Source organism: Eretmochelys imbricata, chromosome 3 (genome assembly GCF_965152235.1).
Source record: "Eretmochelys imbricata isolate rEreImb1 chromosome 3, rEreImb1.hap1, whole genome shotgun sequence".
Lineage (NCBI taxonomy): Eukaryota > Metazoa > Chordata > Testudines > Cheloniidae > Eretmochelys > Eretmochelys imbricata.
In genome coordinates this window covers 134,438,160-134,464,920 of record NC_135574.1, presented here as the reverse complement: position 1 = coordinate 134,464,920, position 26,761 = coordinate 134,438,160, and the positions used below count along the sequence as shown (strand labels likewise).

Genomic DNA, 26,761 nt, shown 5'->3' with positions numbered 1-26,761 from the left:
AAGTTGCGAATTAGTTTTTGTTTCTGTATTGAACAAGGTTATCGAAAGAATTACTTTCTGGTTTCTGCCAGTAACCATTTAAAAAAAAAAATCCAATCTGTTGATTTTAGTATACAAGTGACTTTAAGTACCATAAAATATCATTTTGAACTTAAAAATATCAGGGCTCAGAATGACTTTTTTGGAGCTATAAAAGTACTGAAATGTGAGAGAGACCAATAAATTCAGGACTGTTGAGATATGTTGTGCAGGAGGCACTGAATATAATTCTTATATTAGATCAGTATAGTCCACCATGTCAGCTATCTGGTCTTTGTCAATATAGAATGCGTCAGAGCATTCTAATCCCTAAATTGCACCTCACTGTTAATGCTATACCATGGGGGAAATCTAATATTAGTGAAGTAATGCAAAATTACATTGTAATATATTATAATTTGCAGTATTTTATATATTAAAAAGTAGAATAAATTTGCACTAGTCTTTCTTGAAGCAAAGAGGATGCCAGTACTTGCACTGCACTTAAATACTTGTTTGCTGGCTGGTTAGTTACATGCCTTGAATGGTGAATTCTTGGTCCAGTGTTGAGATATGTGATGGTGGACAATTCGTATCAACATTTTTGTTTTGTTTAGCATTCTTTGTGGGGAAAATGCCTCATTTACTTCAGACACTTATTTTCTCTAAAACCTAATCGGGAATTTGGCCCATGTTAATAGAAATGGAAAACTGATGTTTCATCTTACTGTGTTACTTGAACCCTACAAGTTACCAGTTTTCTAGTCAAGCCCGTAAATAACTGACTGAATAAATAAGTTGGCACAATAAAAGATCTCACCTACCTTGTGTCTCTGAATAAATAGAACTCACTTGAAATTAATATCTTGGCATAGAACATTACATTGCCTTTTTGAATAATTCTTTATAACAAAGTAAAGTATAGACCCTGTCATATAAAGCACCACAAGACTAGAATCACTTATAGGAGTCTTTTATCTATAATGCACTTTTTCCTCATATAAAATAGGAGTATTTTAATTGGTGTTTTATTTGTCTTTGTTCTAGAGTCCTTTGCCTTGGATAAAAGGTTTAAAGTGGGGGGAATATGTAGGTTCCCCAAGTGCTCCAGATCCAGTTGTTTGCTTCAGCCAGCCACATGGAGAAAGGTTTGGCTCTCTGCAGGCTCTGCCAACTAGGGCCATCTGTGGTTTGTCCCAAAAATTCTGCCTTTTGATGATATACAGTAAAGAGCAAGGTAAGGAAGCCCCAGAAATCAGTTTCATGTTTACCCTCTACATATGAAATACTGGAAGAACTTAACTAGTTGCCCAGTCATAATCGCGCTATATTTTTATAGTGCCACTCTAATACTCTAGCTGAGTACTCAAGTTTGCAGTCTTATTCTGCTAAGGATTGTAAATAGAATTATTAAGCAGTTTTTAATAAAGGTGCTGGATTTCAAGAATTCTTTTCAGTTAGTTTGGTATTTTTGTTAAAATAACTCAACTGAGAGTTTTTAAAATATCAGAACTCTAGAAATCCACAGTTCTTCTTCGAGTGACTGTTTATGTCCATTCCACTGTAGCTGAGTGTGTGCCCAGTGCCTAATCGTTAGATATCCCCTCCCCCCTCCCCCCCCCGGTGGTACCTGTTGGGACATGAACATCCTCTGCTGCTATATGCCACTGTGTGCAGGTATAAAGGGCAGAGTTGTCCACAAATTTCCTCAGTTCCTTCTTACCAACAGTGACGGTTGTTGGAGGAATTATAGCTTTGCTACTGTAAGTTCTTCCCTCATTCCTCATTAAAATATATTCAGTTCGCTTCGTATAATTTCATAGTTAATTTAATTGGTAGTAATGACAGTTATAAGTTTCAATTTTAGATCTTAGGCTGACTGGTTCAGTTCTTTGTACCAGGAGCGGTACTGGAACCATGTCTCGATCTCCAGGATTCAAATCATGTCATTCATGCAGCAAACGAATGCCAATGAGTGACCCACACCCCAGCTGCCTTAAGTCCTTAGGGGAGTCCCAAATATCACATTTTAAAAGGATTTAAGTGTTGCTCAAAAAAGGATGGAGTGGCCAAGCTGAAGTGTGTTCTTGTGAAGGTGGCACTCCATCCTCCCTCAAAGCCATCCAGTTCAGAGCGGGCATCGGGCGCATTAGGTTTGGTCCAGAGTGCTCCTTCTGTTTTGTCTGAATCCAGAGCTCGATCACTGTCAGCAGTGTTGAGGAAGAGGCACAAGGCCGCCAGAGTTTTGTTACCTAACTCTACAAGATCTCCGGTACTGAAGCTTTCTAAAGGCAAGAGACCTGGGACGAATACTGAAAAGACACTCCCCAAAACAGCCTTCAACTAAAAAGGGGTCATGGATTCCGAAACCAGAGCAAGATCCCTCAAGAGCAACCCCTGAAACACCTACTACAGCTTCTTCGAGCTATCCACCAGTACTACATGAACATGATGCACTACCAGTACCATTGACACTGGCGGCATATACAGAGGCTAGAGAGCTACTTAACCTCCCAGTGCCAGTTTCCACAGCAGCACAGGAAGTGTTTCAGATGGTACTGGTACCCGAGGACCCTACTCCAGTTCCTCCCCAGCTTGTGATACGGATACCTCCTACACTTTCTTGGCCTTGGAAATCAGTACTTCCAAGGGGAAAACTAACCATGACTTCTCCAGGACCTTCATCCATGGGCTCTAGTTATCGCTCTCTAGTTGAGGCAGCTTCTGTCCCACCCCATTATTGGATGTCTGATTATTCCTCCTCTTCAAGCTTGGAGGTTGGGTTCTATGTGTCCCAGTTTAGACAGGGCATGCATCTTTCACTGGGGACGTGTGCCCGATGGTTCCTGCCATAGTCCTGGCAGGGGTCACATGATAAGGGACAATTGCCCAGTCAGGGATGGGTTCCAGGACTATGTGGGGTCTCTGCCCTGTTTTTTAACCATATGCCCTGAGATATGCCCAGTGACCATGAGTTGGTTGAGTTCAGGATCCTGACGCAGGGAAGAAAGGTAAGCAGCAGGATACGGACCCTGGACTTCAGGAAAGCAGACTTCGACTCCCTCAGGGAACGGATGGCCAGGATCCCCTGGGGGACTAACTTGAAGGGGAAAGGAGTCCAGGAGAGCTGGCTGTATTTCAAGGAATCCCTGTTGAGGTTACAGGGACAAACCATCCCGATGAGTCGAAAGAATAGTAAATATGGCAGGCGACCGGCTTGGCTTAACGGTGAAATCCTAGCGGATCTTAAACATAAAAAAGAAGCTTACAAGAAGTGGAAGGTTGGACATACGACCAGGGAAGAGTATAAAAATATTGCTCGGGCATGTAGGAATGAAATCAGGAGGGCCAAATCGCACCTGGAGCTGCAGCTAGCGAGAGATGTCAAGAGTAACAAGAAGGGTTTCTTCAGGTATGTTGGCAACAAGAAGAAAGCCAAGGAAAGTGTGGGACCCTTACTGAATGAGGGAGGCAACCTAGTGACAGAGGATGTGGAAAAAGCTAATGTACTCAATGCTTTTTTTGCCTCTGTTTTCACTAACAAGGTCATCTCCCAGACTGCTACGCTGGGCATCACAAAATGGGGAAGAGATGGCCAGCCCTCTGTGGAGATAGAGGTGGTTAGGGACTATTTAGAAAAGCTGGACGTGCACAAGTCCATGGGGCCGGACGAGTTGCATCCGAGAGTGCTGAAGGAATTGGCGGCTGTGATTGCAGAGCCATTGGCCATTATCTTTGAAAACTCGTGGCGAACCGGGGAAGTCCCGGATGACTGGAAAAAGGCTAATGTAGTGCCAATCTTTAAAAAAGGGAAGAAGGAGGATCCTGGGAACTACAGGCCAGTCAGCCTCACCTCAGTCCCTGGAAAAATCATGGAGCAGGTCCTCAAAGAATCAATCTTGAAGTACTTGCATGAGAGGAAAGTGATCAGGAACAGCCAGCATGGATTCACCAAGGGAAGGTCATGCCTGACTAATCTAATCGCCTTTTATCATGAGATTACTGGTTCTGTGGATGAAGGGAAAGCAGTGGATGTATTGTTTCTTGACTTTAGCAAAGCTTTTGACACGGTCTCCCACAGTATTCTTGTCAGCAAGTTAAAGAAGTATGGGCTGGATGAATGCACTATAGGGTGGGTGGAAAGCTGGCTAGATTGTCGGGCTCAACGGGTAGTGATCAATGGCTCCATGTCTAGTTGGCAGCCGGTGTCAAGTGGAGTGCCCCAGGGGTCGGTCCTGGGGCCGGTTTTGTTCAATATCTTCATAAATGATCTGGAGGATGGTGTGGATTGCACTCTCAGCAAATTTGCGGACGATACTAAACTGGGAGGAGTGGTAGATACGCTGGAGGGGAGGGATAGGATACAGAAGGACCTAGACAAATTGGAGGATTGGGCCAAAAGAAATCTGATGAGGTTCAATAAGGATAAGTGCAGGGTCCTGCACTTAGGACGGAAGAATCCAATGCACCGCTACAGACTAGGGACCGAATGGCTAGGCAGCAGTTCTGCGGAAAAGGACCTAGGGGTGACAGTGGACGAGAAGCTGGATATGAGTCAGCAGTGTGCCCTTGTTGCCAAGAAGGCCAATGGCATTTTGGGATGTATACGTAGGGGCATAGCGAGCAGATCGAGGGACGTGATCGTCCCCCTCTATTCGACATTGGTGAGGCCTCATTTGGAGTACTGTGTCCAGTTTTGGGCCCCACACTACAAGAAGGATGTGGATAAATTGGAGAGAGTCCAGCGAAGGGCAACAAAAATGATTAGGGGTCTAGAACACATGACTTATGAGGAGAGGCTGAGGGAGCTGGGATTGTTTAGCCTGCAGAAGAGAAGAATGAGGGGGGATTTGATAGCTGCTTTCAACTACCTGAAAGGGGGTTCCAAAGAGGATGGCTCTAGACTGTTCTCAATGGTAGCAGATGACAGAACGAGGAGTAATGGCCTCAAGTTGCAGTGGGGGAGGTTTAGATTGGATATTAGGAAAAACTTTTTCACTAAGAGGGTGGTGAAACACTGGAATGCGTTGCCTAGGGAGGTGGTGGAATCTCCTTCCTTGGAAGTTTTTAAGGTCAGGCTTGACAAAGCCCTGGCTGGGATGATTTAACTGGGAATTGGTCCTGCTTCGGGCAGGGGGTTGGACTAGATGACCTTCAGGGGTCCCTTCCAACCCTGATATTCTATGATTCTATGATAGGCACTCATGGTTGTGAGCCACTCCAGACAGCGTGACACTCACCTCAAACTTATAACACCAGCGGGACCTCAACAGCAATGGTTCTCAACTTTACTAGTCTTGTCAGTCAGATTTTCACTGACTCTCCACTCTAGATCCAGATGTAGTTTCGCAGGACCATTATCATCTCCTCCAACCCCAACCTCCAGGCTCTCCATCTGAAAAAGTGTGGATGCTTCATGGCTAACATTGTTGGAACAGGCTTACTCAAAGCGTGTGAAGGAGTACTTCTAAATAGTAGAAAGACTTCAACTAGGAGTACTTACCTGGCTAAGTGAAAGTGTTTTCCCATCTGTTCCCACCAGAAAGCGAGCTCAGTCCAATAGGTGATGGATGGATCTCCTGTACCTAAAACATCAAGGTCTAGCAGTAGCTCTGGCAAGGTTCATCTAGCAGCTATGACGGATTTTCATCCATGAGAGAGTAACAGACCTCATTTTTTCCAATCCCATTGCTATCCGGTTTTTTGAAGAGGCTGGACAGAATATGTCTAGAGGTGCAAGAACATGCCCTCCCACCCCCTGAGATCTGAACCTGGTATTAGCAAAGTTAATGGGACCTCCTTTTGAACTTCTCATGACTTGTTCTTTACTCCACCTCTCTGTGAAGGTTGCATTTTTAATTTGTCACCTCACCTCGGTGAGGGGAGTGGGCAAGTTGAGAACTCTGGTATTCAAGCCTCCCTATACAGCCATCTATAAGGACAAGGTTTACCTTCACCCTTGCCCAAAATTCCTGAAAAAGATTGTTTCCAACTTTCACATTAATCGGGCAATCTGTTCGCCACCATTTTTCCCAAAACCTCATACTCTCAGAGATGAAGAGAAGCTCCACTGTTTTTAGACATCAGAAGAGCTGTAGTATTTTTACCTGGCCTGGATTAAATTGTTTAGCTATCATGATCACAATTGTTCATTGTGGTGGTGGACACCCAGTTTCCTCTTAAGTTTCTGTGACTTTTTGGGCACAAGTTCCTATTCCTGACAGTTGCAAAACAGCTTGGTTGTCTGCACACATTTGCTTCTCATTATACTATAGCCATTCATTTCAGGAATGATACCAAATTTGGGCTTGCTGTTCTACGGTCACTGTTCAAAACGACTTTGGGCCCACCTCCAGATGGATCTGCTTGTAGTCCCCTACAGTGGAATGGATACGTGTAATCACTTGAAGAAACTGTTACCTACCTTTCCATAATTGTTGATCTTTTGAAATGTGTTGCACATGTTCATTCTACTACTCACCTTCCTTCCCCTCTCTATCAGAGCCTTTCCAGTAAGAAAAAACTGAGGTGGGTCGGGAGTCGTTCCACCCTTTATACCTGTGGTGCATGGCAGCAGAGGGCATTCAAGCTGCCCCAGTTGGTATTGCTTAGGGAAAAAAATCTCTGACAAAAGTGCGCTGGGCATGCGCTCACATAGAGTGGAATCACAGGTGCACGCCCCTTCCCCAATACCCCGCTCTGCCTCTTCCTGCTTCTGCTCTGCCCCTTCCTACCCAGTTCCGCCCCCTCCTCAGAGCATGCCCCATCCCCACTCCTCCTCCTCCCTCCCAGTGCCTCCTGCATGCTGTGGAACAGCCGATTGCAGCGGGCAGGAGGCACTGGGAGGGAGGAGGAGGAGTTGATCAGTAGGGCTGCCAGCAGGAAGGACAGGGAGCTTGGCTGCCAGTGGGTGCTATATCACCAACTAACTTTTTTCCATGGGTGCTCCATGGACATGCAACACCTCTTGAAGAACAGTTAGGGAAAGGCAGATAACTTTCTTTGCCAGCATATCCAGAGGAGCAGAGTGTTGATGAACAAGTAGATGAATAGAAGAGCAGCAGAAGGGAGAAGTGAAGGAATATTTGTTGGAGGGTGGAATGGAGGATGAGTAAGGGAAACAGAAGTAGAACCATAAGGCAGAAGGCTTGGTTATCAGGTTAACTCAATGGAATTAAAGCCTACTGATATAAGTACAAATGGGTTTTAATAATTGTCTCTCTTGCATTAAAGCATTTTACTGGCCAGGATTTTCAAAAATAAGAGCAAAATTAGGCTCTGAAGTCCACAGGCACCTAAAATAAGTAGCCTCTCTTTCAGAAGTGTTGTTCTCAGTGATTCCCACAGAAGCAAATAGACCTGGGCAAAAAATAGGACCTAATTTTCACAGAAATATTCACAAAAATTGTCTCCTTTTTTTCCTTCCAAATTCAAAATTTCAATGAAAACTTTTGCCAAAATGGCAGACTTGGAAAAATGTCAATGAGCTCTAATGCTCAGTGGTTAATGTAAATTCCACAACCCCCTTTATGCAAAAACCCAGAGATTTGAAGCTACACCCTGAGGAGAGGGCCATTGACTGGTGATTACCTGTTCTCAGAGATGGAGAATAAAGGCCTGAGCTGTTTAAAGAAACAGCTGATGTGTCCAATTGGGGTCTAGTTCCTGATACATCTCAAAGCTGACATGAACTTGGGACCAAGGGAGCAAACCCATTTATGTGGTTTGAAAGATTGGCACCAACCAGAGCCCTATGCTGGAGTTGTGGGTGACCTCTAGTAAGCTTTTAGTATATGTCTAGTTTTTGTTTTGTTTTTGTTTCTTCTGTAATGCTTTTGCCCTAAGCATATAAATACAGTTTGCTTTGTGAAAGCTGTTTGGTAATTGGTGTACACTGCTTTAGCTGCTGGAGAAAGAGTAAACCACAGGTGCCGGATCCCAGTCAGACCTGCTGGGAAATTGCAGTGAGGTGCAAAGGGACTGAAAGCCTAAACCCTCAGTCTGAAGGGAGAGAGACATGAATCTCTGCACCAAGAGAGGTGGTGGTTGGAAGCCTAAAAACTTACGTGGGTACCCTCAATGAAGACTGGAGATGCGGGAGGCAAAGGTGCAGTAACCCTGAAACTGTGACAGCATACTTGACACAAAACATATAATGCTTTTCCTGCAGGTGTGAGAAGCATGCACAGTACAGATATCCAGTGGTCAGCCATTCTGAGTTGGGGATATGCTGATAACATTTTAAGACTAAAAAGCAAGCAAAGTGAACCTCCAATAAATTTTATACAGAGTTCACAGTTGCACCAGGTAAAACTCTTTAAAGTGTTTCTAACTGTAAAGTTAATGTATTTGTAAAAGGTGCTCTATATGACATCACCGAAAACTGAAATCTATTTTTAATAGAGAACATGTACAGCCTAGATAGTGATAGTGCAAATTTCATAGTCTTCCACCATTCCTGATCACCTGAACCCCAGCTCACCTCACCTTTATTTTGGGGAACAGTTTCTAACAATGCAAGGTTTAGCATCCATGCCCATGTAATCCTTAGAGTCTCCGAAAGCACCGGCAGTGTGCTCAATGTGATGTGGGCACATATCCAGTGGGAACTAAGGTGGATCCTGTATATCCCTTAATATATGCCATCAGATAAGTGTCTTTAGTTGCTAGCAATCTTGTTCATGCTTGAACCAGTGATGTAGAGATGTAAAAAGAACAGGAGTAATTGTGGCACCTTAGAAACTAATAAATTTATTTGAGCATAAGCTTTTGTGGGCTACAGCCCACTTCATCGGATGCATAGAATGGAACATATAGATAGATATAGATATCCACACACACAAATAGAGAACAGGAGAAGATGGAAATAGCCATACCAACTGTAAGAGGCTAATTAATTAAAATGAGCTATTATCAGCAGGAGAAAAGCTTCAAAAACAGACTCCAACGAGAAACTGCTGAGCTTGAATTAATATGCAAGCTAGATATCATTAACTTGGGTTTGAATAGAGACTGGGAGTGGCTGGGTCATTACACATATTGAATCTATTTTCCCATGTTAATTATCCTCACACCTTGTCAACTGTCTAAATGGGCCATCTTGATTATCACTACAAAAGTTTTTTTTTTTCTCCTGCTGATAATAGCTCATCTTAATTAGCCTCTTACAGTTGGTATGGCTACTTCCACCTTTTCTGTGTGTGTGTGTGTGTGTGTGTATTTTCTTACTATATGTTCCTTTCTGTGCATCTGATGAAGTGGGCTGTAGCTCACGAAAGCTTATGCTCAAATAAATTTGTTAGTCTCTATGATGCCACAAGTACTGTTCTTTTTGTGGATACAGACTAACACGGCACTACTCTGAAACCTGTCACAGAGATGTAAGGCTCTGTAGCCTGTTATCAATGTCACCATCACCTTGTCCTTGATGACATTCTTTATTATGTGATCATAAGGATTTCAATCAGTTCTTCAAAAAACGTGTAATGGAGTAGGAGACACAAACTTACATCCCAAGTTTAAACTCAGCTGCACTCATTTGCTTTGCTGGTTAGTATTTCGCTTGTGTCCGTCCTGGAATTACTCTAAATGCCACATTTGTTTTCTGGGGCATACCCATTTTTGGATGAGCCCCTTCAAGCTCTGCAAAATGCCCCCCCGCCCCATACCTTTTTGGTCCTCCTTCCATTTCCATCCACCAAATATCCCTCTTTCTTTCTTCTCCACTAAATTTCCCTCTTGAATCTCTCTGCTCCCAAAATCTGCTTCTGATTCAGCTCCTCTACCATGGCAGAAAAAACATGATTGGATATGTCATCATGAGTATATAGAACTTTCCAAACAGTTTGTTTCCAGGCTGAGAACAAGAGTAGGGAAGTTCCTAGGTGCCTTAAAATATTGGTATGTGTGGGCTGCGGAATAAGTGTCTCCTTGTTGGTTCTACTGTCTGTAAAGTCAAAAATGTTGATTAAAGACAAAATGGAAAAAGTCAGCGTGAGACCCTCACCCCACACTGGCCTCTTTATACCACATAAAATTCAGAACTTCATAAAGGTGCTCTGAAAGCCCTGCATCTCGCTGTGATATGATTCTTGCAGCAAAGGTACCATGAAAGACAGCAGTAAGAATATTTTTCCAAAGATCACCTTGCAAACCCTGATATAGGGCATCTGTGAGAGGGATGCATCAGGGATGGGGACAAAGCACACAGCCCTGGGAGGCTGCCATAATTTACACAGACCCTTAGGACTGTCCACGTTATGTCGCGGCCTCTCCAGCCAGCCGAGGATCAGGAGGGCAGAAAGTTACTTTAACACTTACCTCCATCCCTTTGAGCTGAGAGTTCTATGCTATGCATCTTAGATACGCCACGTAATTTCATCCATAATTTCAACTCTAACTATGCAAAATGTATGTGACCTGCTGCAGATTTATTAAACTGCTCTTGGGCTTCCATTCTGGGTCAGGTATTTTATTTATTGCATGTTTTTCTTAGGAAAGCCAGTAAAAACAGATTTGATAAAATAGCTAGGTGTAATGAAATAGAATGTAGTTAAAATAGTACTTAATTTTCTCTGGCTCTTTTTTATTTTTCTCTCCAAGGTAACAAGTTGTGCTTGGGTACCAGACAGTTGCCAGCTTTTTACAGGTAGCAAATCTGGTGTCATCACCGCGTATATCAACAGATTCTCTAGCAATATGGTAAGTATATCAGACAGAATTTATAATTAGGAATTTAGCTATTTACAGTATTTTTCTTTTCTTATCCTTGCTGTTGTTTACTCCACTTCTTAAAACTAGACTTGTTACTAAAAATGCCTTGTATTTAGGTGTTTTGGTTTTTTAACTAAAGAGGCTTTCAAAGTATCCTATCATATACATTTTCACAAATAATTTAAATTTTGTATTCTGCATTTTAATAACTATTTGGATGGTGTCCAACTTCTCTCTTCCCCAACATCCACCTTTAAAGAAGCTTGAAAAATAAATGACTTTCCTATCCTATTTTATTTTCAAAGCAAATGCTGATTTTTGTTGTGTTTGAGGACTTTACATTTTTTATACTTAGTTACTAGTACGTCAACATCAGGACTCCAGACCGTTACTATCCAAAGGAATAAATCTACTGTCCAGATGCAGACATGAAAGATAAGAGTGAGGGGGTCCCACTAGCAAACTCAGTGCACCCTGACAAAGGGGAAGGCCAGCCCCTCTGGTACTTGGAGAAGATACTGGAGTTTCTATCGAAGTGCCATGTCTGGACATTGCTCTTCTATCCACTCCTGACTAGTAGGTGGCTGATAAATTTGAATCTCCACCTTACTCTCTCTAACTGCTGTGGAAGGGAGAAGGAGATTTTTTTTTTTCTCTCCAGAACCTTTGTTTGTTATGAGGATTGCTAATCTATCTCTCCTGAACTCTCTGGGTAAATCCTTGTCTCCTTTAAGTCAATGGGAGTCTTGTCTAACTTCCTGTTCCTGAGCAAACTTAGAGAAGCTAGTCAAACTCCAACTACAAGATCATCTTACTGAAGTTAATACTCTAGACATGGCATAATCTGGATTCATGCCAGGTCGTAGAACTGAAACAGCTTTCATGGCATTGATGGCTGAAGGGAAGACATCTATTCTCATTCCACTGGACCTTTTTGCAGCATTTGACACTGTCAGCCATGCACTACCTAAACTTGTCTTGCCTGAGAGGTGACAGGGGTCCACAATAATGCACTGAAGTGACTTGAGTCCTTTCTTGAGGGACAACCCAATGAGTAGGGATGGAAAATAGTACCTCTGCCACCAGACCCCTCCCTTGTGAAGTCCAACAAGAATCAATTTTGTCCCAGTGTCTGTTGAACATTTACATTCACCCACTAGACAAATTGGTCAGATAACATGAACTCAAGTGTCAGTAATATGCAGATGACACAAAGTTCAGACTGTTCTTCACTACATACAACCATGTACAGCTCAAGGGTGATGAACAAGCTGGCTGAAGTGGAACCCAAGCAATACAGAGTGATGCTGATGAGCAGAGGTAAGTACTTAGAAAAGTTTGCAACCATAGTAAGATCTCCTTCAGTTGAGGGTGCACGTCCACAATTGGTCAGTTCAGTCTGTAGCTTAGGAGAGCATTTGACAGCTTGCTGACACTAAGCTGTTGCATACACACCATCTGTCAGTAGACCTGGACAAGTAATAGATTTTTCATTTTGCTGGCAATTCCAAAAAACTGAAAAAACAAAACACTTCTTTTGGAAACTTTCAGAGAATCAAACAGTTGGGATGAAATAGTTTTCTTTCAGTTTGGGGCACTTTTGACATAACACCTAGGAATGGGGTGAGTGGAGGAGGAAGCTGCCTCTTTAGGCCAGTAGTTAGGGAACTCACCTGGGACATGGGAAACCCCTGGTTCAATTCTTCTTCTCCCTGACGTGGAGAGAGGATTTCAACATGAGTTCCCACCCCTCAGGTGATTGCCCTAACCACTGAACTGCAGTAACTCCTCACTTAACATTGTAGTTATGTTCCTGAAAAATGCGACTTTACGTGAAACAAACACACACAGTATAAGTTTTAAACAAACAGTTTAATGCTGTACACAGCGATGATGATAAAGCTTGGTTGAGGTGGTGGAGTCAGAGGGTGGGATATTTCCCAGGGAATGCCTTACTGCTAAATGATGAACTAGCAATTGGCTGAGCCCTCAAGGTTAGCCTCACACTCTTCAAGGCAGCAAGAATGGAGGGAGGGGAAACAGCATGGCAGACACACACTGTGTGTGTGTGTGAGAGACAGAGAGAGATGCGCATTTCCCCTTTAATGACAGGTTTCAGAGCAGCCGTGTTAGTCAACATCCGATGAAGTGAGCTGTAGCTCACGGAAGCTTATGCTCAAATAAATTTTAGTCTCTAAGGTGCCACAAATACTCCTTTTCTATTTCCCCTTTAAGTATGCTGACACCACTCTTAACTACACTACCTTGTTAAGTTAATCGGCAAATTGAGACCACAGCAGCTGCTGCTAGGAAGCTCCCTCTGTCCTGAGCCCTGTCGTGTGTCCCTCCCTGCTCTATGGAGATGGGGTAAGCGGGGTGCAGGAGTAGGGGGGAGGGAGACACCCTCCCCCAGCAAGCAGGAGGCTCTGGAGAGCAGCTCCAAGGCAGAGGGCAGGAGCAGCACATGGCAGTGGGGGGAGGGACAGCTGACCTGCTGGCAATTGATAGCCTGTTGGGTAGCTGCTGCACAGGGAACTTAGGGGAGTGGGGAGCTGATGGGGGTGCTGCCGGTCCACCCTGGTTCCAAGCCCCCACCAGCAAGCTGCAACAGGATGCTCTCACTGCAAGCAGTGGACGAAGCAGGCAGCTGCCAAATGACCTCATAAAGGAGCATTGCACAACTTTAAACAAGCATGTTCCCTAATCGATCAGCAATGAAACAGTTAACCGGAACGACTTCAAGTGAGGAGTTACTGTATGTCCTATTCAGGTTTGGCACTTTCTGAATCTTTCCTATTGAAGCTTCTTACAAATAATTATAGCCCTTGGAACAGAGACTAGAACTTGGATGTCCCATATCATATCTGAGTGACCTGATCACTAAGCTGTTTGTTCTAAACTGTTTGGTGAACTGGACAAAAATTTGCAAGTAACTTTTGCGTTGACTGTAACTGCATTTTTCAGCAAATAAACTATTTCCCAAAAACTTTGCCCAGCTCTATCCATATGTAATGCTTTCTATCATCTCCAGTTGGTTAGGAGTTGCCCTCCCATCCTGATGAACAGTGACCTGGACTCAGTTATTCGCATCTTCATCATCTTTTGGCTGCAGTACCTAATTGTGGTATAGGTGGGCATGAAGCCTTTTGTGCTTTGGAAACTCCGACTAGTACAGAACCCTGCCGCCCACCTCAAGAACACTAGCTACCACAAACCGATCAAACCTGTCCTCCATTCTCTACACTGCCTTACTGCGGAACATCAAGTCAGGTTGAAGGCCTTGATCCTTATCTTCATGATGCCTAATGGCCTGGGCCCAGAGTATCGAAAATATCACCTAAAGCTCTGGAATGAAGACCACGATCAACAGCTTCAGTCCTGTGGTACAATGGAGCTTTCTATAATAAGATTAAATCCCATTTGTGCGGAAAACAGAACTTTCTTGGGGGCCAGTAAGAGACTGGCACAAACTCACACAGGAACTAAGCACTCTTGCAAACTGTAACGGAGCCCTTCGCTGCTCGTGCCACAAATCAGCCGGAGACCACTTAGAGTGCAGGCACCAGTGCCCTTTTATTTGCAGTGTCACTTCGCACCACCATCTATATACAGTCTGTACAACACAGCTCCCTGGAGGACAGCTAGCTTCCTCAGCCAGCAGGAACCTACAGCCACAGGCTCTTCCCTTTCCTGTTTCCCCCTGCCATTGCTTCCTTCCTGCCAGCTTTATATAACCCCCTGGCGAATAAGATCTGCATGGGTTTCTCCTCAAGCCCTTAGGTGAGCCATACCCAGCTAGCCCCAATTAATGCCCCTTAATTGGAGCTGGGCTAACAGGGGCCTGGTCAGGACCTCCTGGCCAGCACCCTGTTACACAAACCTTACCACATTCTTCTCTGACCTTGCCTTCTCTAACGTAGACATATAACATCATGTATTAAATAATTTAAAAAAGAATCCTTATCAAAGAATCCTTACACTCCCCTGCACACCTTTTCCCCAGTGATGAGACTGACTAACGTGTGACAGATGTTAGTCATATCGCTTCATGCATTGATGGAAGATGCTTAGATACTAGGGTATAAAATAGAATAGAACTGTAATGGAGCCAGGATTTTGCCTTCTGTTTTAAGTTGTCTTTTCTGTGAATAGCTCCAGCATCATCCTCTTCAGTAGTTCATAATTTTTTCCCAAGAAGCAGCAAATCGCTGACACAATTCTTGACCATTCATCTTATGTTACAGGGTTCTGAATAGCAGCACTTAAACTGACCACAGTATTGTTTTATGTTGCTTTTGCTTGATAAATCTAGGAGCAGCAACAGAGGCTTAAGTGCTCTCTGCAGATTGAGAAGGATTCCACTGCATCAAGGTTAAAACTTTGCAGAAATTCATGGCTCAAGCCCCACACACATTAGGAAAGCCCACCCACTGTGAGCAATTAATTTTTAAAGCCCCAAGCAATATCAGTTATATTTTTGGTAACTAACATAGGAAATAAACTTTTTGTACAGAATACTTGTGTTTTAAAAATGCTAATGAAGAAACTAGCAATCTGTATTTGACAGCTATAAGGAACTTTAGAACTGCGAATAGGAGGAGTTTGCTTTGCTCCTCAGGTGTCCTCTGTGAGATCATGTTTGCTGAATCCCTCAGCACTGACACTTCTGTATACCTCAGGCAGCATGACCTTGCTGCCAATTTTGTAGCATCTGTTGTTTAGTCATTTGCTTGAGACAGGGCTATAGGGAATGCCAACGCGTTTACTAGCATCTGTTCTGTATTCGGCCCCCCAGCTGAGTGCTTTGGAACAGCCTATTATAGATGCAGTACAGGAAGTGTCAATCAGGGAAAATCTTCATGTGTAAATCATTAAAGCAAGGAGACAGGTATGATGCTAATGGACAGACATAAGAGTCTAGAACTCTGAAAGCAGGGTTCTCTAGTGACCTATATCTCTGTGTTTGAAAATGTTCAGACAAACTGCTCTCGTCTGTTACTTCTCCCAGGCATTGTCAATATCTGTAATCCAAAACACACTGAAGTACTGTTATGAGAAGTCACTCAAATCACTACCCTTAGAAGGCCTCAGCCAAGAGGTTCTGGATGTTGGGCAAGTGGGTTGCTCCACCCTTTAGTTGTTCCTAATCTATCTGGGGCTTTCTTGCTAACAGAGAGGGAGGCATTTTAACTTATTGTATATCCTTTTGAGAGAATAGATGAAACGGTGTGGTAATTATTTGTATGATCCCTCACTCCAGTGCCTTAACCACAGCCATCCAGCCTAACACAGAGAGGGGGCATTTTAAATATATGACCAGCTTTAAATCAATTTATTTTTATATCTATGCCACTTTAAAAATATTTTGTGAGTTGAGTGTTTATATTAGTGTAGTGAAGTGGACATCAGCATTGGAAGGATAAATGGAAGAAATGAGTTTTAAGAGATTTGAAGGAGGCGGCGAGAGCTTCCATGGCACACAGTACTTACACATATGTTTCAGGCATAGAGGATGGCATGAAAAGTCATAGTTGCATTACTTATTAGCACAAATAAATTATTTGATCCTAGAGTTCCATCCTTTCCCATTACTATCATTTTGTACTTTGTATTATGATAGTGCCTAGAAACTCCAATCCAGGATCAGGCCACGTTGAGCTAGGGGTCGTAGAGACAAATAATAGAGAATCCCTGTCCCAGAGATGTAGGTGTCAGCAAAAGATGGACAAAACAGAGAGATTAGATGGGGGAAGTGGAAAGATGAGGAAACAAAATAGTTTAGCAGAAAAATTAATCTTGGCTTGACACTTTGACCATTAAAAACCTTTTTTTAGTTCTGTTCTTAAAATTCTAAAATAATGGCAGACCAAACTTCTATGAATAGTAGATACTACATTACTCCGAGGGGATGTAGAAACTGGATATTCTTATCAGCAAGTATTATACTACACAGTAGGAAGATATGTTTATCGTTTTCTTGTGATCGGTTAAATGAAACTAATCGCTAAATGTTATGATTATTGAAGGTCAATCTTGTCCTGACTGGTAATCAATATAACTAGTACAGAAATGGATGTTGCTATTTGTTGCTCAGATAGTGATAGAAATGATAATGATAGCTAGCATATTGTGAGTGAAATCTATTACCAGTTCCTTCTCCTTTTCTCTGATGACTCTTTTCAACTTTTCGTAGAGCTATTGTATGCCCTATTTTCTCTTCCAGATTTCTAAATTGTTCATTACTGTGCTCTGAGGTAGTAAAGAAGAGCTATGGAAAAATTCATTGTAGCAGAGACACATTTACCTTTCTTGTATAAACATTATTCCAATCTCCTTGTACGCTGGACTTCTCTTAATTGGACAATTATAATTCTGATCAACTCTTCTAATTTATAGGCTGTTTTTCAAAAAAGTCTGAAGAATTGCAATTCTTAAAACACAAGAACTAGCACTTCTGCTTAGCAGTTTCATCTTCTCTTTGGCATTTAATTTTTGACAATTTCTATATTAGAGCAGAGCTTCAAATTTCACACTTAGGTAAGCCCCATCTAAGGACTTGGCACTGGCTCAATATGTTCCCAGTAACTTGGGTTTTTTTCCAAGTTTTTTTTTAAAGTGCTGGTCATTGCCATTGACTGTCACTTGCTGAACTAGTTTTTCCTAATTCCAAAATGTTTCTGGCCCTCAACCCCCAATATTTCCTCTCCAGCCAGTCAAACTGAAATATGGAGATCTAGCTGCCATCTGTATTTGAGCTACTGACATAACATGTTTGGAAAACAACCAGCCACACACAACTTTTTCTCAAACCTTGTGTGTGAGAGAAGTAGGAGAATATAGGGCCTTTCACATCTAATGTCTTACTCCAAATACTCATGTAAGCAATGTGTTTGCTTCTTTAAAAGTCCTACAAATAGCATCTGAACTGAAGATATGAAGCATTTAATCATGGAGTGCCAGTTCATTCCTTAAGATCTATACATATTGATCCAATTGAAAACAATGGAAGCCACACTTCCAAAACAATAAATACGTTGTGTTTAATTCAGGTCTCATTTTAATATTATTATTTTTCAGCATTCTGAGATAGAAATGGAATCTCAAGTACATCTATATGGTCACACAGCAGAGATAACCAGCTTATTTGTCTGCAAACCATATAGTATAATGATAAGTGTAAGCAAGGATGGAACCTGCATCATCTGGGATTTGAACAGGTACAAATATAATTTCCTTGGTTAGCCTAAAAAGGCTTACTTTCTAACTGTTAAGAATCTTAATCTGAAATGATTATTTTACACTATTACTTTCCAACTATTTTAATCTTATGTGAAACCAAAATTCAGTTTTGGTTTTCTGAAAGTAAACTGCAGATTATTTAGAGATCTGTTATTCTTTGTAGGCTGTGCTATGTCCAAAGTCTTGCTGGACACAAGAGTCCTGTGACAGCAGTCTCTGCTAGTGAAATGACAGGTGATATTGCAACAGTTTGTGATTCAGGTATGTATGGTATCATGAATGAATAACCTATCCACATTTATAGACCAGATTTAAAGATCAACCAACTTTCCCAGTGCAATGGTTTGTCATGTGACTTGAATCATTTAAGCAGCCAACTGATCAACTCAATAACTTCTTATTTCTATATACAGTATGATATGTATATCTTTTTTGTAGTTACAAATATGCTAGTGTAAGTGATTGACAGAACTGTATGTGTAATATTTTGATTTTTTTTTTTTAAGATTTGAAACTTTTGAGTCCTGAGAGATTCAAATTCTATTAAGTGCATTACTTTCATGATAGTAGTGATTTGTTTTCCAAGATACTGTATCCTCCAAAGGAGTTTTACTTATACAAAGCAAAATTACATTTTCTAAAACTACAGTCTTTTTGGAGTGTTCAGATGTTCCTTGATATATGCACTATATTGAGGCATCATATATGCTATATTAACAAAGAGTTTATTACCTAGTGACTCAAAGCAAACGGGAAAAGCAATGTGATCTTGCTGTGATTGGAACCAGAAAAATTCTGTAGAGTAGTCTGGTTTTTTGTTTGGTGGTTTTAAGGAAAAACCCTCCAGAAGAAAGTGTAGGTATTTGTTGTTAATGCAGAACCCTAGAGAGTTTGGAACCCTGCAATGAGTTTTCCCAGAAAGTCCCTGACTCTGCAGCCAAATGGCACAAAACCACTTTTTCTTCCTCCTCACACATCCCAATCATGTATTTGGATAGTAAGTCAAATTTTCACATGGGCAGTTAGAAGTAGCTTAAGGTGCATGATGATTTGATGCTTATTGCATACACACTATACAGCACTATATTTGTTTCTGTAAGAGGAGGCACACTGAACAGCACTCATTACCTTTTTATTACTTTTTCTGTCTTGTAGTGTAGTTAATGTTAATTTGAGGCTGTCATTTGGACAAGGCCTCTCTCTTTTTTCTTTTTCTTGTCTGCATCTAATTTTCTCCCCCATCAAGGGAGGTAGGCAAGATAAATAGATTAATTTTATAATCCATATGGCAACAAGCAGTTTGTTGTCCCAACATTTATACATACAATGTCTTGGTTCTCAATGCTGAACTCGTACTACGAAGGAGAGGCTTCTAAGGTCTCTTCAGGAAGCTGCTTTCATTCTTCCTTTCTTCCTGTATTCCCATGAAGAGTGAGGTGGATCAAAATCAGTGCTGTAAATAAGTCTTGCAAGATAGCACAAGCAGATTATTATATTAAAGGATGATTGAAGGTTAGGACCTCTCGCAATTAGAGAAACAGAATACATGATCTTAGCATTCCAGGGCCAAGGCCAGGTCCGAGACCGAATCTGAGGCTTTGTCTACACGGCACATTAGTTGTTAATACTTTTGTCCCTCAGGGGTGTGAAAAAAAACACCCCTCCCAAATGACACAAGTTTTAATGACAAAAAGCACTGGTGTGGACAGCACTTTGTTGGCGGGAGCCGCTCTCCCATCGACGAAGCTACTACCCCTCGTTGGGGGTGGTTTTATTTTGTCTACGGGAGAGCTCTCTCCCGGTGATAAAGAGTGGTTACACTGCATGCCTTACAATGGTGTGGCTATAGTGGGACAGATGCACCGTTGTAAGGTGTGCAGTGTAGACATAGCCTGAGATATTTGTCTCCTTTATCTTTACCATTCTCAGGCCTTGTCTTCGCTAGGAAAAAATGGTGTGTTCTTACCTTGTGTTAGCTAACATAGGGCAATTAACAAGAGGTAAAATCCTAGTAAAGACAAGGCAGTTGTAATGTGAACGAACACATTAGCAGATTGAGGTAAACCTTGAGAGAGAGATTACAATGTTTACTTTGACCTGCTAACGTGAAAACTAGTGTTTTCAAAAAGTCATATTGGTGAGTAGAATGTTATATAGCTTCCTTACTGCTAAAGTGCTATGGTTTATATCATATTAATTTTGTGGGGGTTTGCCTATACAAACAATATGGTAAAAAGAGAAAATAACTGTGGTACAGTATTTGTACAGTTTTCTGATCTGAGTCCGTTTTCATCTTTACTAAACTGATCTCTTGCTGATGTGGCCTTTAAAGCTAAATGACATAGGCTATTCAAATAGTCTAAATAATCTTGTAATGTTCGTGTTTTACTTTGTATTACAGTTGGAGGGGGCAGTGATCTGAGACTTTGGACGGTAAATGGTGATCTTGTAGGACATGTGCACTGCAGGGAAATCATATGCTCTGTTGCTTTCTCTAACCAGCCAGAAGGAGTGTCCATCAATGTTATTGCAGGGGGGTTAGAAAATGGGGTTGTAAGGTAAGAGCATACACTCTCCTCCTCAAGTTCTTAAAGTACTTTGCTGATAAACACTTATAAAAACATAAAATCAATGTTTGTTTTTGTTTTGAGACTGTATGCAGTTTTAAAATCATGCTAATGTTCTGCTTTACAAAAAGTTGAACTAGTTGTTCAACTGTTTGCAGTTTCTAAAATTAAACTTATGTTTAAGTAGAATATGGAGAAAATAATTACTTTTTCTTTTTCAGGCTGTGGAGTACTTGGGACTTGAAACCTGTGCGGGAAATTACATTTCCTAAATCAAATAAACCTATTGTAAGGTAAAAAAATTTTGCTGCATAAAAAGAATTCAAGTTCCCTTTAAAAATAAATCTGGACTTTTGAAGACACTGACAAAGGGGGGAAGTGGATGAACAAAACTATCTGAAAACAGGCACACAATCCTACTAGTTCCCCATGAAAGTAAAATGAGCCCAAATACATTGTAACATGACAGTAATAACTATTCCCAGCTGCTACCATGATGAGATAAACACAGACCGAAACTTGAAGGATTCCCTTGTGGACTGAACAATGCTTGCTCTTTTGTCTTTTAAAACAAAGTTCTGTATTTTTCCCCAGGATTTACATATTAACTCCAGATTTGAAATGGTTATAATATGAGCTTCAGTAGTAAATGACTTGTATGGCTTTATTTTGTTGCTGTGCATTTTCCCCCTCACCCTTCCCCCTGGCTGGCACAAAAAAGCCCAGATCCTGCAAACAGTTAAGCACCTGTGTTAATTTTGTGCACACACAGAGTCTCATTGGTCACTTATGTAAGAGCTACACTCATGCTAAAGGGTTTGCAGAATTGGGGCCCTAACTCCCACTAAAGCATGCCCTCAGTGGGAATTTCCTTGCATGAAGACTTGCAGGATCATGCCCTAAGTTTCATAATTATTCAATAGTAACAAATTTTATTACAAGAATTTATATTTGTGCCCATTACTGAAGCAACATTTTTAAACATATTACAATGATCACTGTTAAAGCCAACACTTACCATTGTTACCACATCCTGGTAATAGTGGTTTCTGAAATACTGACTTGCTCTTCTAAGCAGCAGAAATTCTTTTTTTAAATTATACGGTATCAATTATATTTATATAGAAACTGTTTGATTAATCCAGAAAAATTCCTTTTTAAATAGAGAGAAAAATGAATATTCTAACATTAGTTGTGTTAGGATACTTAGGCCTGGTCTACACTGGGGGGGGGGGGGTGTCGTCGATCTAAGATACATCGACTTCAGCTACGTTATTCTGGTAGCTGAAGTTGCGTATCTTAGATCGACTTCGAATCACTTACTTCGCATCCTCGTGGTTCGGGATCGACGGCCACCGCTCCCCTGTCCACTCCGCTTCCGCCTCTCGCTGTGGTGGATTTCCAGAGTCAACGGCAGAGCGATCGGGGATCAATTTATCGTGTCTCAACTAGACACGATAAATTGATCCCCGATAGATCGATCACTACTCACTAATCTGGCGGGTAGCGTAGACATGGCCTAATAGAGCACAAGAGGTGTTTCTACCCACATTGAATTCTTTAAATTGCAGTAAGTACAGCAAACTAAACACTTGGGTTCTACAGTACAAATGTGTAATTAGGGATTCCGAATGTGTGTGTGAATGGCTAGAGTTGAACTCCCATCTGACAGCTTTGCACAGAAACATAATTCTCTTCACATTTGTAATGGGGTCGCAGGTTTAACCTGTGATCTCAGCATCAAGTTAACTTAATCATATTTCATTTAATGTGTACCAACCATCACCTCAGCAGCACCTCACAGTAATTAGAAACAAGGACTTTGTACAAGTTTCTGTTTTTTTAAGTCTCTTGAAATAAAACAATTAGCAAGAATTGGTGGATTTACTTACTGTGGTGATAAAATTAGGAAATGCCTGCCTTTAAAAACAAACAAAAAAAAGTATCCCATGAAATTTGCCAGATTCTGGTTCTGGCCATCCATCTGAGAGCAGGTTCCAGGGACATGGACCCTGTACTGTGAACACCTTCTGCCAGACAGAGACAGTTCTACCCAGGAAATGACAGCAGGAGCAGCACAGCAGATTGTACTTGTAGTGACAAAGAGAAAAACAAATTGACTGGGTATTAAGTTAAATTTATGGCAGTAAAGTTTGTAACTGACACCTTGAATTACAGTTTGAACAGGTAAGTATTGCCCACGCCCACCTGTGTGCGCACATAGCACTAGAATTATGCATTCATAGGAACTTGCCTCACTGAAGGCAAGCTACTGATTTTTGTGTTGGCTGCAGTTATGCTGTACTTGTCTTTTTTTAAAGCATCTCCTCTGGTATTTTCAGTTAAATGGTATAGTTTGCTAAATATGATATAAAATTAGATTTTTGTTGTTTTCAGCCTTACATTTTCCTGTGACGGTCATCACTTGTACACCGCAAATAGTGAAGGAACTGTTATAGCTTGGTGTCGCAAAGACCAGCAGCGCTTGAAACTACCCATGTTCTACTCATTCCTTAGCAGCTATGCAGCTGGCTGACGACTCTTCATGCTGCTAAATCACCATATCGCTGAAGCACTTTAAATCCAGAGATCATAGAACCTTTGTTGTTTAATTGGATTTTGAAATGTATTGAACTTTAAAACAAGTGAGTTGATGAAAGCATACATCAATCTGAAGCTACTGTAAAATGTGTGAATGCATGCCCCAAATTTTAAACCATATCAAGGTTACAGGGAAGTTCTGGTTTTATATACTCTGATACAAGCAACGTGGTGCACAAATGCTCTAACCAACAAGCTGAAATGCTGCAGTGTAAAATGTAATATTTTTAAAAATAATTTCTTGAACACAAGTATTCCAAATCTTGACTCACTAGTGGTGACTTTTTTTCCCTTTCATTCTTTGTGTTGTAAAGTACCAATAGCATTAAAATTTCTTAAATATTTATAAGAAGATTGTCAATGTGTGTATCTGATCAGTCAGTACAGTCCAATTGGCTCTAGCATTAGTACCCCAAAAATTTAAAAATGGAGGATTCAAAACTGCTTTTTTTTGAGAAGCAAGTAACTCAGTAGGTCACTGCTTTGTGCACCAACCATTTTATCGTGTGTCATAATGCTAAAAATTGAACTTCCGTTATTCCCAATATTCCATAGTTTTTGCTAATTATTGTCCTACTAGAGCTGAGAAGACAGTCTTGTAACAGACGGAAACCAATGTGTCTGTGTTTTAGTAACAACCAGACACCTCATGGCATCATGAAACAATAGTTAAACAAGGTTTTTTATCTAATTGTAAATTGCACAAATGCGTAACACTAGTTACTTATTATGAATCTAAGTGGCAGAATATATTTAGCATACATCTCAGTTCAAAAATACAAAGAAAACAGCGCTGATATCTGCTCCCATTTAGTGCCATGTGAGAGTTAAATACATGTAAAATGTTTGAATGAGACCATAACTGCTTGTCTAATCAGTGTTTACCTTATATGTCAGTTCAGAAAAGTTTACACAGACATAGAGTGCAAATATGATATTTATTCCTAGGTGCTAATCTTTGAAAAAGGAACATGCATTCAAGTCAGGAGTTAATACTTCACAACCTATCAATTGAATTTGAAGGTGAATTTTTTTATGGCATCCTCCACACAGGACTGACACACTCAACAACTTAAATATTCGGAAAGCCAATATCAGCTGAGCATAATTACATATTCCTCCACTAGGAAAAAAAAGTTACAACCCAAAAATGCAACAGAAACCTATTAAGTAGTTAAAACCTATTTTTTCCTTTAAATCACTTACACATTCCACTTCTACCATATAGATTTTAATGCCTATATTTTTACTCATTGCATATATTTATCCTTCTGCAAAACACTGTACTGTAAGATCTATAATTTGTCATCTGGTGATAAAGACAAAATATGTATAGATACCTGCAAATCATAATATACACACAATCTGTGCATTCTGAAAATTCCAAGTGTACATCTTTTAACTTCTAGATTTTCAGAAAACTTTATACATTAAGTACAAGGATCTTCCCAGAGTTCATATTCTGAAAATAGATTTTTTGGACCAGTGAAGAATAAGCAAATGGCTGCATACCGTATGAATTTAACTTTTTCAAATGCATATATTGCAGGTACATTTTACAAGCTGGCTTTAATCATGTTTTTCATACTCCAAATACAAACTGAGAAGCTTTTTGGTTCATGTTGAAGTGATATGCTTCATTTAAAACTCTTTCGTTTTGGAGGCTTTTACTTGCTCCCCAATTTAAATATGGGATGTTGCTCATGGAGTCTTATTTTTTAAAAAGCAGCATTCCATTTGTTATAAATCTCAGATATGCAAAATAGCTGTTCTTGTAAAAAGTGCAATATTATATTTTTATGTAAAACACGAACTTTTGGGGGCAGGGAATATTTATTCAGCTTGATAACATGTTTTGGAAATATTAAAACACCTCATGATAGTATATGTGCATGTCAGGCTGAAAATTCCTGTAAATAATCACATGTTGCACTGTCTTTGTATACACTGCCACCTGTGGTGTTGGGTAATAAATCATTAATTTGATACAAATACAGATAAAAGGCTGTTTATGCAATACCTACAGCAGTTTTTTGTGTTTGGTCTATCAATTCATTTTTCAGTTTGCATTCCATTGTTCACTTCTCTAGTGCCATTTGCAGCTGTTCCTGTACCTTAACCTACTCTCTTTAAAAAGTAAAATGACCAGATTGCATTCACAACAGGACCCCTCTTATATGTAGGTAATCCCACACTAAAAGCAATAGGGTTACCTGGATGTGAATGAGGGCAGAATTTGGTCCATTATCTGTTTTGTAACTACCTTCCCTCCAATTGCTACTAATCTGATCACTTGCTGTTTTGTCTAATTTAGATTGTAAACTCCCCAAAGGAGATATATTTTTCTGTATAGCTATGACCGTGTATGAACACTGCTGTGTAGACAATCTGCAAAATGAAAATACTTTTCTATATACTCCACTGTTTTTCAACCTACTTTAATTCAGTTCTTCTTGGTTCTCACATATACCAGGTCTCCTTTGAGGGAACTGCAGCACAATTGACAGCTAAGTGGGGGCAGGGACTGGGGGAGCAAGAGGCTCCTGGCTGGCTGCTCGGACTGAGCCAAAGACCATTTGCTAGGAGGGACTGGGGGAGTAATGAAGTAGCTCCTGGCTGGCTGCAGGGACTGAGCCTGGGGAGGGCTGCAGGAAGGTAGTGTCTCCAGGGAGGAAGCTCTGGGGACACGGCCCCATACCAGGGATAGACTGGTTTAAAGACCATGGACATACCCAACCACAGGGGGTGCTCAAGGGAGGTGGGTACCGACCCCCTTTAGATGGTGACCCTCAAGGCAGGAGCAGCAGGGGAAGAAGAGACAAGCCGTGATGGGGGAACTGGTAAAATATAATGTTTATATTGGGGCTGGATATGTGCTTCAGAAACCAGTAACTTTTGAGTCATTGGTTCAAACCCAGGTGAGTGATCAGTGGCTGTTTTTCAAATCACCCATGCTGTGTGTAACTAGTAATCTCAATCCAGTTACAAGGGCTTGAGTGTTTACATCACAAAAGCTACTTAGGAAGGCACATCTGAATTATGCATTACTGCTGAATTTCCTGGGTGAGGATGAAGCTACTAGGACAAGGCCAGGAGAGAATTGTAAATAATTGTAAAAGCACTGGAAATCAAACAAACTGAAGTGTTTACTATGGGAACTGAAAAATGTTGCAGTGTGTGTTAAACTAAAATTTACTTACAACCTTTGGGAAAATACATAGTCAAGATGGTTGGGTTTGGTTGAAAGTACAGCCTCACAGTTCCTGGAACCAAGACTTCCTAATAGCATATGCTATTTTTTTTTAAAGATTACCCTGTCTGTTCCATGTGCTAATAAGATATTCCACAGCATTTTTGTAATGTTTGCCATTAGTGTAATGGCCTAAATTTCTCCTCCCCTATTACTGTACTATAGGGTAAATGCAATTTTGTTGTCACTTTCCACACTATAGAGGGGGCTGTATTTCAGTGGTGCTCTAAGAATGTCTTTATGAAGCACTCTGAAAAGGATCAATACATTACAAAGGGGGGAAGAAGGGGAGCTAGGAAGAAGTGAATGTTTATAGCTAGAGGTCACATGCCTTAGAGGGAAGAACATTTCCTTCCTTAGTTCTCTCTATCCC

General features: G+C 41.0%; 1 protein-coding gene across 2 annotated transcripts in view; it reads left to right on the top strand.

Annotated features, from left to right (window-relative positions):
* The window catches only part of LYST (lysosomal trafficking regulator), a 129,398-nt gene extending 104,268 nt beyond the window's left edge, over positions 1–25,130 (top strand). For both annotated transcript variants that reach the window (XM_077813449.1, XM_077813446.1), the window contains 8 exons: positions 1,066–1,255; positions 8,189–8,325; positions 10,621–10,719; positions 17,809–17,948; positions 18,134–18,231; positions 20,372–20,528; positions 20,759–20,830; positions 22,935–25,130. In XM_077813449.1, coding sequence (XP_077669575.1) covers positions 1,066–1,255; positions 8,189–8,325; positions 10,621–10,719; positions 17,809–17,948; positions 18,134–18,231; positions 20,372–20,528; positions 20,759–20,830; positions 22,935–23,073 — 1,032 coding nt within the window. In that variant the 3' untranslated portion in view covers positions 23,074–25,130. The remainder of the gene's footprint in view (positions 1–1,065; positions 1,256–8,188; positions 8,326–10,620; positions 10,720–17,808; positions 17,949–18,133; positions 18,232–20,371; positions 20,529–20,758; positions 20,831–22,934) is intronic.
* The last annotated feature ends 1,631 nt before the right edge of the window (positions 25,131–26,761 follow it).